This window comes from Podarcis melisellensis, assembly GCF_964234715.1.
Source record: "Podarcis melisellensis genome assembly, chromosome: 10".
NCBI classification, from domain to species: Eukaryota; Metazoa; Chordata; class Lepidosauria; order Squamata; family Lacertidae; genus Podarcis; species Podarcis melisellensis.
This window is the reverse complement of record NC_138542.1, coordinates 41353861-41368572: the sequence shown is the minus strand read 5'-3', so window position 1 is coordinate 41368572 and position 14712 is coordinate 41353861. Positions and strand designations below refer to the sequence as shown.

The following is a 14712-nucleotide window of genomic DNA, read 5'->3' as shown; positions in this document are numbered from 1 at the left end:
ATATCACCAAACTCATAACTTCTCATATGAATATAAAAAGCATCTGCATTAATAATTACCTTCTTTTTCACACTAAGCTTTCCAGTATTTGACTTCTTAAAGTAGATCAATTGTACACACAATCTTGTTGTTAACCAACAGATGTTATAGCAATTACTCACCTTGTGTGTGAGCAAGAAATAATGCAAGCAATTTCCTGCTATATTTAAGAGATCTACTGTGGTATTTTGCTTTTTCCAGGCTTTCACTGAAACACTGCAGTGCATCTGACACATCCAGAGGAACAGAAACCAGTGCTCTTCCTTGATCCGCATCTTAATTGAAGCAATAAATATATTAAAACCTAAATATGGATCTTTCCTTTCTTATACAGCAAACGTTTTAAATGCTTCAATGATTTTGTTTCACATTTGACAACATTGGTCTGAAACAGACAACAAACACAATTTGCTTTAACACTGGTGAAAGGGTACAACTTATTTCCTCAAATCAGAAGAGAGGTATGTCAGGCCTTGGCCAAACTCCAAGACAGGCCACAGCTGAAGAGTCTGATTCAAGTACAGGCAGGCCAAAGACCAAAGGTGTCGTGCTAACGTGATTGAAGGCTAAAATACCAGATTCTAGATCAAGCATTAAATAAGGACAAGGAGTTTGTGACACAGTTTGCATATAGCGCTATACCTAACCATGGCTTGGTGTGAATGAGAAAAAATGTGGATTCTGTAATAAATGATCAGCACTCCTCCCCCAGTCCTGATGCTACACATACAGGGCTCAGCTGAATGGCTAAACCCAATTTAATGGTATGTCTTTCTCAGACAAATTTCAAGCAGTTAACCCTAGAACAATCCTTGGTTCCAGCTGATGGTTTGTCTTGAGTGAGGAAAACCACAAGCCATGGCTTAGTGATGGGTAGCATGGCAGCAGAAGGACCAGGAAAGGAGCAAAGTGACTGCCATAGTTTAGCTTAGTAATAATATGAATGGGCACTGTGTGGTTATTCAATGCGATGAGTTGTACAGATTGAGGACCTAAGTCTGGATCAACATTTGCATGTCAAAACCCCGAGGCCTCCCCTTTATGTTGAATAATAACACGTGACAGCATCTTAAAAAGCAGACAGCATCTTAAAAAGCAGAGACATCACCTTGCCGACAAAGGTCCATATACTTAAAGCTATGGTTTTCCCAGTAGTGATGTATGGAAGTGAGAGCTGGACCATAAAGAAGGCTGATCGCCAAAGAATTGATGCTTTTGAATGCTCTTCAGAGTCCCATGGACTGCAAGAAGATCAAACCTCTCCATTCTGAAGGAAATCAGCCCTGAGTGCTCACTGGAAGGACAGATCCTGAAGCTGAGGCTCCAATACTTTGGCCACCTCATGAGAAGAGAAGACTCCCTGGAAAAGACCCTGATGTTGAGAAAGATGGAGGGCACAAGGAGAAGGGAACGACAGAGGACGAGATGGTTGGACAGTGTTCAGCATGAGTTTGACCAAACTGCGGGAGGCAGTGGAAGATAGGAGTGCCTGGAGTGCTCTGGTCCATGGGGTCACGAAGAGTCGGACACGACTAAATGACTAAACAACAACAATAACACGTGGACACCATATTTTAGGTTAATGGGCAAAATTTAGGCCACAACTTTACTGGTTACAGAATGTGAGTGGTATTGGCTTAGGCATTGGAACTGAACCGACTATATCTGACTCCTGCCCACCTGCAGGAAGTCTCACAAGGCTTAACCACCAGTAGGGGGAGCTTGTTGATGCACATCAACTGGAAGCTCCCCTAGAGTCACCGGAAGGTCGTGCCATGGCCCTAGCCTCCACCTGGGCTTCGGACAGGAACCACGACCACCAGATTCCTTTAACAGAATACCCTTTAGTATGGAGGGGCAGGTGATGGCCACACCTCCCCTCCCCCAAACAAGGTTTTACCAATACCTAGCCGCCACTCAAGGGAGATCCCCTTGCTGCGCTGTGGTTTAAAAGGGGTAAGCCACGCCCCCCAGGCAACTGGATTGGCCGGCCGGGGGCCATGACACGGGACTTCACCAACCCCCGCTGCGTGTGGAGGTCATGTGATCTGACCACAACACCATCCCACTCGGAAGTGGAACTGTTTTACAGAACACCGCCAAGGCCCCTTTTGGTCCTCAGATCAGAATGAGTGACTAAGGAACAGTATCCTTTCTGGCTATTAAATGGGTGGCACAATACAAAAAAGATCCAGCTAGTAACCCCATTGGCCAACCAGCTGTCCCAGAGGTTTAGCAAGGGAGGAGCCAGGGCTTCTTGCCTGAATCCCCAGTTTAGGTCCCTTGGCATCTATCAAGACCAATCCCAGCTCCACCATATTATTAGTAACTTGTGCCTCTACACCAGTTGTTTTCCTCATCAGCAAAATAAAACCCTATCATTCAAAAAGTTAACTAGGGTGAGGTAAAGGGCTCCTTTTAAATTGGATCAGCAAGAGCTGCAGCAAAGTACCCAAATTCTAATTCAGAAGGAAAAAGACAGAACGGAAGTAGACTCATCTGCCTCTTCAATGAAAGGCCCCTGCAGCTCCATCAAAAAATCAAGATCCAGTATCACAGGAAAACAGAACAGAATATGGTAAATATCCCTTTTCTCACAGAAATGGCTGGCTGCATGAGACTGAGGCATGGCCTATTTAGACATAGTATAAAAATATTGCCATAGTACTCCAAAAGGACATGAACAGAAAACCTTCTGAAGATAAAAAGGACTTATATATCAGTATGTGCTCTGACCTTTACTATCAAATCCATCCTCATCCGTTGTTTCATTACATCTGGCAGCAGCATGCAGCTTTATCGCAACAAAGTCTCTACAGCGCACCTAAGAGAAAAATGTTTTCCACACTGTAACAGCTATTGGCAATGTTTTCGAAATAATGTGACTAAACTCAGATTTTTATGTCAATATTTGGTTACCTAAAACTTGATTTCTGAAAATTCCTTGCAGAGAAATAATTTAGATGTGCAAACAATCAAAACAAATGTTCACCATCTTTAACTGACATGCTTCAAAATGAGGGTCTGTGCACTAGTACCCATTGTGGTGCCCTTGAAATGGTGTTAGCTCTCCCATCAACATTGACCGTGATGGCTTAGCTGATGGGAATTGTTGTCCAAAAGCATCTAGAGGTCACCAGGTTGGATAGTATTGCTACAGAACAATGTAAGAATATTACCCAGGCCTTTGGCTAACTATATAATCTATTACCTTTTAAACTGTGTGTGTTGGGGAGGAGTAGTTTTTGTTTTTTTGCTATGTTATGCATTTTTGTGTTTTTATATTGTAAACTAAGGGATGTGTGTGGTGCTGGGGTTAAACCACAGAGCCTAGGGCTTGCCGATCAGCAGGTCTGCAGTTCGAATCCCCGCGACAGGGTGAGCTCCTGTTGCTCGGTCCCAGCTCCTGCCAACCTAGCAGTTCAAAAGCACAAAGTGCAAGTAGATAAATAGGTACTGCTCCAGCGAGATGGTAAACGGTGTTTCCGTGCGCTGCTCTGGTTCGCCAGAAACGGCTTAGTCATGCTGGCCACATGACCCGGAAGCTGTACGCAGGCTCTCTCGGCCAATAAAGCCAGATGAGCGCCGCAACCCCAGAGTCGTCCACGACTGGACCTAATGGTCAGGGGTCCCTTTACCTTTTATATTGTAAACAACCCTGTGGTCCTCAGATGAAGGGCAGTATAGAAATTTATTTCCTACCTATCCTCCACCATTAAGTCACATATCTTTGCCCTGGTCCTCCACACCTGAGATGTATATATTGGGGACCCATCGTATTTTTGGTGACGGTGTTTTTTTGTTTTATAATGTTGTATTTTAAATTGTTGCAGACCCCCACTCCCTCCTGGAACTTTAGAATGAGGGGGCATGTGGAAATGTTGTCTGCCTCCAAGTTTTCACATGTAGGACTCAAAGTAAGCTCATCTAAAACATTTCACCTTGCGTCCGGTATCAGTAACAAGATATTTGAATTTAGGGTGTGAGGTAGTAGAGTCACGGACTTGTGCTCTTTCCTGCAGTTGTCTCTGAGCATATACCAACAGTGGAATCAATTGCTCTGTATATCTCTCACTAGAAAAATCAGATAGATTTCAAAATTAAAAACTGCTAACATTTTATTTCTAAAAAAAACCACACACATTTTTCCCTTCAAAAAGAGCACATATGTTACTTACTGTGTAATTGTGTTGAACTGCATGGCTATGTATACTAGTGATTCCCACTTCTTCAAAAAAAACAGAAGCTCAATAGTTCGCAGAACCAAATTACGTACTCCTTGCAAATCAACAACACAGATATCATCAAACGGATATTCAAATGAAAAGTTAGAACCGCCTTCATCTTGAGCTATGCCGCCTACACAACTTGGAACACAGAAATCTCCTTCAGCTTCAACAATCTATAAATTCAAAACGGAGAATAGTAAAGCAAGGATTCCAAATGCGCTGGGTTCTTTTGTGATTCATAAATGTTCTGCAAATGAGCCAGGCTTTTCTTATCCTCAAAAATCTATTCAACTAGCCTTTCTGGATATAGAACATCAGAGGTGGTCAATGCGGTATCCTCCAGATGTTCTCGGGCTGCAACTCCCATCAGCCCTAGCCAGTGTGGACAGCGGTCAGGGATGGAATTTGTAGCCCAACAACATCTGGAGGGCACAACACTGAATACTCCTGTGCTCGATTCCCCTGAGCTGCACAGCTGCACCATTTGTTTGTTTCTTCGTTTTGTTTATAGCCACCCCTCCTCCAAAAGGCACTCTGGGCAGCAAAATACAAGAGATAAAAACATTTTAAAAATCTTGTATTCTGTTGTCTGATGTAGAGAAGTATATATCCTTTAGAACATCCAATTTTCTTACTAAGGCTCTATAAATTCGTGTAACAAAATTTAAAGGGAGTATGGGAAATGATTTATCCCCTAAAAAGGTTGGGGAGTAGAAATGTAAACCACTATTAGTAGCAGCATTGTTGTTGTTATTTTTATGCGTGTAATGGCTGTTTGCTAAAACTGAACTGAATCTTAATAGCAATTCCAGTGCAGCTGTAAGACTGGGAAAGACCTCAACTCAACAGTCTTGTTTAGGGAGGAAGTCTTCAGTAGATGCCAAAAACACAACACAGATACCACCAAACTGATATTCAAGGAAATTCTGAAGGGTAGTTGATACAACACTAATGGCCTGATGTCTACATTGTGCAGAACTGACCTCCTGATAAGATGTGTGCAGAAGGTCCTCACCTGCAGAGAGCAGCAATCAATTTGTTATATAAGGGGTGAGATGATCTTTCAGGTTTTACACATACACAAGTACACACACCATTTATTACGGTGGACGATGAAGTCTTTGGATTTGGATTGGGCTATTCCTCTCCCAAGTAATAAATCTACTATTCAGGTAAGACCTATCCTTCTTTTTAATATCCCAAACAACATTGTTTCCAATTCATCGTAATACAACACTCAGAAATTTTATATCATTTTAGAAAACAGAAGTTGAAAAATACCAATGTGTGATTTGAATTATGTGCTTGTTCTTGTTTTTATTTTGTTTTGTGAATTGCCCTGGCATTTGCGGGTGGTATACAAATAACAACAACAACAACAATAATTTGGAACATGTGATGACCACAAATCGAACGTTTGATTAAAGCAAGCAAGTCTAACCCACAGTCCAAGCCACAGGAAGTGACCCATCAACCCCTTTAGCTCTATCTTCCAATCTGATTGGAAGATAAAGCATTTTCCTTGCTCTTTAGAGACTGATCTGTCTGCTCTTTAGAGATAAAGAAGAGGCAGAACTATGTTTTATCTGCAATCCTGGTGCTAAGCGCCACAGTGCTAAGATTGGAAATAAAGTCCTTAGCCTGCTCTTTAAAAGGCAGCACTTCTACCTCTAGAACAAAGAGAATGACCTCTGCAGCATTTTCAGCCACGCCCACCCCAGTGCTGGAATGAAAGTGCTGAAAATGGTATGTGTGTGTGTGTAGGTGTCTTTATGCATGAGTGTATTACGAGTAGTGATTTCATGTCTGGTGAGTTTGTGCAATGTATGTGTATGCTGCTTGTATGGTGAATGTGCAAATGTGGCAAGTATGAGTGAGTGGTCTTTATGTATGTATGTGCAATATGTGTATGCACACATATAAACCAACCACATCAACCACTGGGATGCAGACCTCAAAGGGGTGGCTATCCATCAATGTGGCCCCCCAAAAAAGATTAGCTAGTCCTGTTTAAGGTTTGTGTTTTTAGAAGCCATATTGTAATATAAATTGTACACTGGATAGTAGCTGAAAGGTTTAAATAAGCCAAGAACAAGAACAAAGAAAAAAAATCCTTTAGTAAAAATACATTTTTTTTGCTGCTTGTAAATCAGAAACGAAGCTGAATACAGTATGCAGACAACCTCAATAAAATATATTTACCTTAACAGAATCAGTAGCCTGCAGATCAACCACCATATCAAGCAACATATCTGATGCCATGTAATATGGCAGCCAAATGGTGTCATGAAACAACTCCTTGGTAATAGGAAATGGTGCATGAAAAGATTGTGAATGTCTAATAATTGACTGCGCTTCCTGGGTATAGGTCCAAAGGTCTCGGCACACATTCTGAAGCAACGTCCAGTGGCCACCACGGTAGGCTAAAACCTGGATGGTAAAGTGTCAGATACAAGTCTGATGAGTGGAGCTTGGAGATTTCTCAGTGGTGTCAGCATTAAAACACAAACCATTTTCTTAAAACTGAGTCCCCAAAAATGGAGGGGGTCCTTATATATTGGGGTGTCTTATAGACGGGAAAATATGTTAACTACTTCTTCATTCTTACTTTTCAATAGAAAAAAAGGATACAAACTTCCCTCTATAGCATGCAGACTACCCCACTGAATTCTCAGGCAGCTGAGAACACAAAAATATCCAATTCATACACAGGAAAATAACTGAGAGGAGAGAGGTTGGCTATTGCTGAAAATAAACAACAGAAAATAAAAGGAAATAAATAGAGAGAGCCTTCTATAGCCAAGCAGCCAGACAGTGATTAAAACTACAGCTTTCTGATAATCTTTGTCAGCCATTTCAAGATATATTCACAAAACCTATTCATATTTTACTGGTGTTTTTCCACTTGTACATTCCCTAGCTATAATTTCTAACATATTTCCATGCTGCTGATCTAATGCATGTGAAGTGGTGACTTTCATTATGAATGCGGCTTCACTTTGTGCAACATAATCATTACAGAAATGAGGTTCTGAGCCTACATGGTATTAGGCTGTGCTCAGTAGAACAGCATGTGCTTAGGAAGCTGGACAAGTCCCTTCTAAGGAGAGGTTTGGGCTTTATAGCACTGTGTACTGTGCTCCCTGAAGGGGCCATTCAGAAAACACAGCACAATCCAATATAAGATTGCATTTACCATATTATTTATGGCTGCATTCATTTACTTAAAGCAAAAGGCAACAAAGTTCTACCTACTGTAAATAATTCTGGTGTTGCCTTTTAAAAGGTTTTAGTAAATACAATAAGAGAAACCAAGAAAAGGAATTCTTCTGATTCCTATTTTAGAAAGTATGCACCAGGTACTATTTCCAGCTAGGAAAAAACTCCTGCTGGTCTGAAAGCTGGCATCTAGGCAACAGGCTACCCAGAAACTCATTATTGGCCTTCCACCTTCTCTAGCGTGAAAATGCTTAGGAGTGTTCTCTGTGTTTGCTAAAGGGCTTCTTGCTGTCTTTCTGGCTTCTTCCAGAGATATGTGGGATATGTACAATGCTACAAGCCCCCCCCCCCCATTAAAGATGGTGGCCACTAGCCATAGTTCTGGACAGCACTGCCACCTAGGGCCACTGTTATTGTTTGCACATCACGGAAAAATGCTCATTGTATGTCAAAATTGTGTTTCCCCTGCTGGAATATGAACAGGAGGTTTGGCTATTCATGGCTGTTTTCGCCGAAGTATTTGAGGAAGGATCAAATGGTTTTTGAAGTTATACTGGGACTCCCTCACTGTTTCAGCAATAAGATGGGGGAGGGGGAATGTGTGCAAAGGTTTATGTGTCACGTAACGAACACTCTCCTCCATGAATTGTTAGGAAAAGAAAAGAGGTAAAATATAAATTAGAGCTGAAAAAGCCTTCTAAGTCATCTCTTGGAGGATTCTTGTCCTAACTGACACAAGGAGTGGGTTAAGAAGCAAAGAGGTGACAAAAGTGAGTGAATGACAGATGGGCTGCTGCCAAGCTTTCTCAGACTCCTGCTTTAAAGGGTTAGGAAGACCTAGATGATCTGAGCCCTTTCTACTAGACTACACTACTGAGATCTGGAATAGAAGAGGAAGTTAATAGAAGTACAAGAAACAAATGTTTGTATCACCTATTGAAACTGGTAGAGACATTTTAATACAATAACATAAACACATTAATTCAAGAAAAACATTACCGCCGCTCTTCTAAAATGTAGAAAGATTTTAACAAAATGCTCCAGCAAAGATGAATAAGATTGCGCTTTTTCACGTTCTTTTACGGTAACATATCCCTGAGGTAGTCCCTGAGGTCGCGGGGTTTCTTTTTCATCTGGCTTAATGTTGTGATCAGAAAAATATAATGGATCTAAAAACAAACAACATTTGAGTTAAATTGAGGACACATTTTCAAAGACATCAGAATGAGTAGTTTCCAGACCTGTTAATAAGATGGGCTGCAGGGACTCAACGGTCTTTTGCCAGTACCATAACCTTTAAGTAGGCCCCAATCCCTACGCCTGAGAAGACCATGTTTAGACATTGCCTGGAGGCTCCCCACCTGTGTTAAAAGAAGCACGATGGGGTCCTCTTATCTGTATGCCTGATGGGATGGAAGGAGAACAGCTACAGGGCCTCAACCTTAATGAAAAATGGGGAAACGTGGAGCCTCCTTCTTCCACAGGAAAGACACAGGAGCTCTGGACCCAAGTGTGTGGAGACCAACAGCCCATAAACCAGTCACCCCAAAAGAGGAGGCCTACATAAGAACTGTACCTACTGTTGAGAGCAACCTGGGGCATGGTGGAAACTGGCTTGCAAAGCCATTGGTTCAACTAGGTCAGTGCTGTTTAGTGACTGGCAGCAGGTCTCCAGCACTTTGGGTAGGAATCTCTCCCAGCCCTGCCTGGAGATACCAAATACTGAACCTGAGACCTTCTGCATCTAAAGCAGATGCTCTTCCACTGAGCTACAGACCTCTCTCTATTTACATACTGTGAGAAGTAATCTTTCTAGTCCATAGTTATATTGACTGGTTAATACTAAAGGAACAGTTGCAGTTTTATTGTAAATATACAAGAAAGAAACATGCTCGAGAACATTCTGGAATGTATATAAACATTACAAAGGATATGATTTTAATCAGCACATCTATAATTCAATGAATCACACAAGTTTGGAATGAGTAGACTCCATCATGGCCTTGGATCAGGACTCATTGGGGGCTGAGACCTCTGGCAACTAGAATGCTGAGAATAGATTCACTCCCCGGTCCATGCTGTGTGAGCCTGCAGGCACCAGAGACCACACCCCTTCATCTGAGAAGACATCTCTGATGCCAGACACAGATGGCTAAACCAGAGATTCCTTGGGAGGAAGATCCCTACAACCAGAAATCCCAATACCCCAAAAGGAGCTAGCAGCTACAGAAAGCGACATCTGCCCTCAGCTTGGACATCTGGCCTCAGCTGCAAAAGGTCTGCCTCATGCCTTCTCTGGTGGGCACTCCCATGATCATGACAGACTCTGTATCTTTCTGAGATCATATCTGCCCCCCTCCAAGCTGAGTGTTAAATGTTGTGAGTCTCAGAATGACAGCACTGAGGGCCAGGTGTCAGTTCCTCTGGTGAGGCCATCTGGTAAGAGAAAGGAACTGAAGATGTATCGGAACAGTTAGCAGAACCCTCTAGATCAGTGTTTCCCAACCTTGTGCCTCCAGCTGTTTTTGAACTACAACTCCCATCATCCCTGACTAGCAAGACCAGTGTCAAGGGATGATGGGAATTGTAGTCCAAAAACAGCTGGAGGCACAAGGTTGGGAAACACTGCTCTAGATGACTATGGAGAAACTGCCATTTTTCCCTTTCTCCCATATAGCATTCTGGTTCATTGATGCTCTTTATTTAGTCTTGTCCACTATATCACCAAGGAAAGCAAATTGATGGCTTTTTTTTACTATATTTTTTAATAACACGTCCTGACATCCTTGTATGCTCTTCAGCTTGTCCTGTTCCGCAATGCCTTTTATATATGCTCCTTTATGCATTGACAACTTCTATTTTTGAATCCTCATCTATCCAAAGACTTGGCAATCACCTGATCTCATCCTCATCTGATGCCTGAAACATAAGCTTAGAACCTGACACAGAAATGGAGCACCTGACAATATAGTGAGTCCTTAGATGGAACTTCTGCAAAAGTGATAGGTTAGTGATGTATTTGATGGGAAATCCTTATGCCTCAGATCACGGAACCACTCAACAGCTGTTAGACATTTGTCCAATATGTAGTAACCCACCTGAATCTGAGGCAGAAGATGACTGCTGGGAAAGATCAGTGGGATCCGTTGTGGCATCAGTTTCAGGGGTGAGACAATTACTGTGGTCAAGTAGGCTTGAGCTGGAAACAGCATCTGAAGAAGCACTTTGTAAAGTGGGGTCAGAAGCAGGCATGGAAGGACCAGAATCGAAGACAGGGGAGGTGGAATCAAGTGTGTCTGAGCAAAGAAGAGCAAGGAAGTCTTGACTTGCTATGAGCTGTTGGCTGCAGAATATTCAGGGCTGGTGTTTTCGAGATTCCAGAATTGTGTAAGTACCCCCTAGCTTATCAAAAGGCCAAACTAGAAGCCCATCTGAAAAAACAGTGACAGGTCCTACCATATTTCACAGCTGCTCTGGTGGCTGAATGGCTGAGTTCACTGTTCTTGCACTGAATGACTAGGCTTCTGATTCCCTAGCTTGCGCCTGACAAGTGATGCAAGAGGAAGACAGGGCTACATCTGCTGCAGTGGACGTCAACAGATGTGGAAGGGCTATTCGAGCCTATGAAATGCAACAAGGAGACACTGGAATTGTGTTTTCCTTTTGCCATTACACCAAGCAGCCCTGGAAACCCTCATAAAAGAAAGGCAGGACTGGAGCAGCAAACAGTGAAACCGAAAAAGCTCACTTAAACTAAAGATAGTATTGATAAGCTTGTTTAAAAGCCATCAATTGTCAGGATGAATAATTGTGTTCTGATCTAAACCCTATTTCTTTCAGAGAAAGATTTTGAAGAGGTTGAATTATTTTAAACATATGCTCCTAGCTGACTACATAACTACGTGCTTATGCACACAGCTACAAGCAATAAACAAACAAACAGATCAATACTAGATCAATTCTCTGGAATCAATTGCAGTGCTTTTCATTCTGGATTTTATGGCTGTTCTGAAGAATTCATCAGCCATTTTGTCAAGTTAGCCACAAGGAATATTCTGACTCTTGCTAAGCCTCCAAATCAATCAGTCTCCAAATAGCAGATAAACTGATGCTTGCAATCCATTAGGTTCCATTTTCCACCACCAACCCAATTTGATAACAAAATGCACTGAATCACCAAATCAAAAGTTAGCAAAGTAATACGGAGAGACACCCTTTTATTTTGTTTGCCTCTGTCTTCACATTACTCCTAAACTGGACAAGAAGTGTTGTTCTCAACAGTGTGAACTAGAAATACAAAAAGAATAACCACATATGAACATGCAACGGAATAAGAAAGATATAAGGATTACATGAATAACAGACTAAACAATGTGAAGATTTGTGCTTTCTAATTTTGTTCTATTAAGCACACTTAAGATTTCCTCTGGCGGTACTGTCTTCAAGCTTGGAGCACTGCAGTTCAGGAAGCAACTAACAGGAGGAAATGGGCATGCTTTGGCTGGGGTGGGAATCAAGTGAGAGAGAGAGAATGGTAAGCATGCAGACCATTTTCAAATATTTCTAAGAATGTCAGAAAGAAGAGGGAAAATTACTCACCAGTCCCCTAAGGATAGACAATGTGATTTAAATGACATGTCTTAAGACCAGTCATTGAGAAAAATCTAAACCTAAACAGCAAAGGAACAAGCTCCTTAAAGAGGCTGTACAAACCCTTCTTTGTATGCATTGTTTTTTAGGATTGCTTTAAATTAGGAATAGAGTATGACCTACTGGGTCCATAGCTATGTCATAAAAGGACTATCCCATGGTCCATCGGTATCTCTAGACCATGTCTGGGACAGACAGGCAGAATCAGACAGACAGGCAGAATTAAGATAGAAACTTGGGACAGATGGGCAGGATAAAACTTCAGTAAGAATTGCAAGGCAGGCAATCAAAACAGGATCAATAACTTAAATCCTAGAAGCAGCAGCAATAGCATTGAAGTCAAGAAAGCAGACATTATTAGAAACACCAGGCATATTTGGAGCAAGAGTCCCAAGAACAGATATAGAACTAATAGTGGTATGTGATGCACCTCAAACTACAGGGCATCAGAACAGAGTGGATGAAGGCTTAGAGGAGGAGGTCAGGGGTGCACAATATAAAGCACTGGCTAAGACAGACAAAAGAGACACAGGGGAAGGAATACATGTGGAGCTCATGCAAAACTAACTATGCCAATTGGTCAGCAGCAAGATAAAATGTCTGTGAATTTTGAAAAGCCAGGACTTGGGTGCACAACAATGCAGAAGATATTTCACCATGCAATCAAACTAAGCCCGCCCACCATCAGCATCTGAATTCACTTCAGTAACATTACGTACTCATAATGCATTAGTTTTGCCACTGGCCCAATGCTTGCAATCAGGAGAATCAACAGCTAACCCCAATAATAGTGGCTGTTGGCATAACCTGAAATAAATTTCTCCTGGAGAATATTTCATCAGATAGGTAGCTACTGCCATCTGTCACCCACAGGCAGAAAATGCAGAGTTCTGGAAGCAGGTTGCCTCACTGTATGTAGAGACCACAGTCCATTTTGTCTCAAAAGATTGCTCCAACAAGAGAATGGTGACAGACAAATAAAAATAAGAATATAAGAAAGTGCAAAATAGTGCAAATAGGCAAAAATACACAAAAACTACTTCTCTGACACATAAAAGGAACTGAACAATTTTGACAATTTGAAAAGCTAAGAACAAATAACACTGCAAGAAAAAAAGAACATTGCAATAAAATAAATAAAAATCAGAAAGCCAATCTATCCACATGAAAGAGGACGGGCTCTGATCTTAGGAGAAATTTCTTACACATAAAGCCAACAGCCCCTTCTTCCTGAAAGATAGTCTATCAGATGGGAATATAGGAAACTAACAACCCTTGACACACAGAAACCCAAACCTGCCAAGAAGAAGAAGAGAAGGAAGAAGACCAAAAGCTGACAGAAAAAATATGTTCAAAATCACTCAGAAACTCACTAACAACAAGCAGAAAAGAACAGGGAAGCACAAAATAGTTCAAAAAGTGAGACTAATAACGAGGGAGGAGAAATAGAACTGCCTAGAAGGGCGGCAGAAAATGGGGGGGGGGAGTGTCTGCCTACAGCAAGGCAACCACCTCCCTCAACACTGCATTTCCTGCCCCTGGGTGACAGATGACAGTATCTACCCATCTGCTGGACTACACTCTAGGGAGAAGGTTGTTTTAAACTCATTCTATAAGAAATACAAATTGAAAACAAATCCATTATGAAACCAAATAGTTACTGTTATATGTCCTAATTTTTTGGACAAGAACAGGAGCGAAGGTTGATGGATTTTAATATGCAAGATTACAGTTATCTTGTTATTGCGTATTTTTAATTCAATTACCATTTTTTTTACGGATTTTTCCTGATATTGTTCTCTTAAAATACGGAAGTTGAAAAGTCTTCAGTTGCTCCTCTGTTGTTGCTGCCACCACTATAGTGCCTGAATTGATTAATGAGAAGGCGTCGGGGTCTAGTTCATGATAACTGCAAAACAAAACATTTCATTATTTAAGAAGAGCAAGCAAGAGATATCAAATACATAAAAACTAACAATATTGCAACTTTATTATTCTGCAAATACTTTTGAATTCTTTTTATATTTACAGCACTATGCTGAATGTTTCAGTTAATTCCTGCTTTCATGTGACCTTTCCAACCCAGTGTGGATTTTCTGGTGAAGCCGTGAGCCATGGGCCATCAGCCTTCTTGGTAGCTGCTCCTAGACTCTGCAACACCCTTCCTTGAGAAACTAGACTGGCTCCCTCTTTGTTGTCCTTCTACCAGACTTTCTTGTTCCAACAGGCTTTTGGGAACTGACAGCTGTGCTGTTTTTATTGTAATTTATTGTATGGTTTTAATACATTTTATATATGCATTGAGTTTTAATTCTATCAATTTTTAATTGCTTATTAATTATTGGTTTTCCTATCTGTAAACCATCTTGAATCCCATAAGGGATAAAGATGGGGTATAAATATAATTATTATAACAACAACTAGAGGTGATATTAGTTATCTCTCAAGACAGGTTTTATTGATTTTACTCTTATTTTCTTATTCACCATGGGGACACCAAATCTGGGGAAAGGCAGGCCAGGAATTGAATAACTAAAATAAAAAATAAAGAGTTTAAACTATAAATATAGCTGCA

General features: G+C 41.2%; 1 protein-coding gene and 1 long non-coding RNA gene across 3 annotated transcripts in view; one reads left to right on the top strand and one right to left on the bottom strand.

Moving 5' to 3' along the window:
• The window catches only part of CFAP54 (cilia and flagella associated protein 54), a 116439-nt gene that overhangs the window by 37865 nt on the left and 63862 nt on the right, over positions 1-14712 (bottom strand). The window contains exons 35-42 of one of the 2 annotated variants that reach the window (XM_081928506.1): positions 13904-14046; positions 10586-10783; positions 8487-8656; positions 6471-6698; positions 4218-4441; positions 3981-4113; positions 2776-2863; positions 162-314 (exon numbers count right to left, since the gene is read on the bottom strand). In XM_081928506.1, the coding sequence (XP_081784632.1) occupies positions 162-314; positions 2776-2863; positions 3981-4113; positions 4218-4441; positions 6471-6698; positions 8487-8656; positions 10586-10783; positions 13904-14046 (1337 nt within the window). The remainder of the gene's footprint in view (positions 1-161; positions 315-2775; positions 2864-3980; positions 4114-4217; positions 4442-6470; positions 6699-8486; positions 8657-10585; positions 10784-13903; positions 14047-14712) is intronic. The other variant, XM_081928507.1, reaches the window with a different exon arrangement.
• LOC309379406 overlaps positions 1-14712 on the top strand; it is a 356632-nt gene that overhangs the window by 300158 nt on the left and 41762 nt on the right. The window lies entirely within an intron of this gene.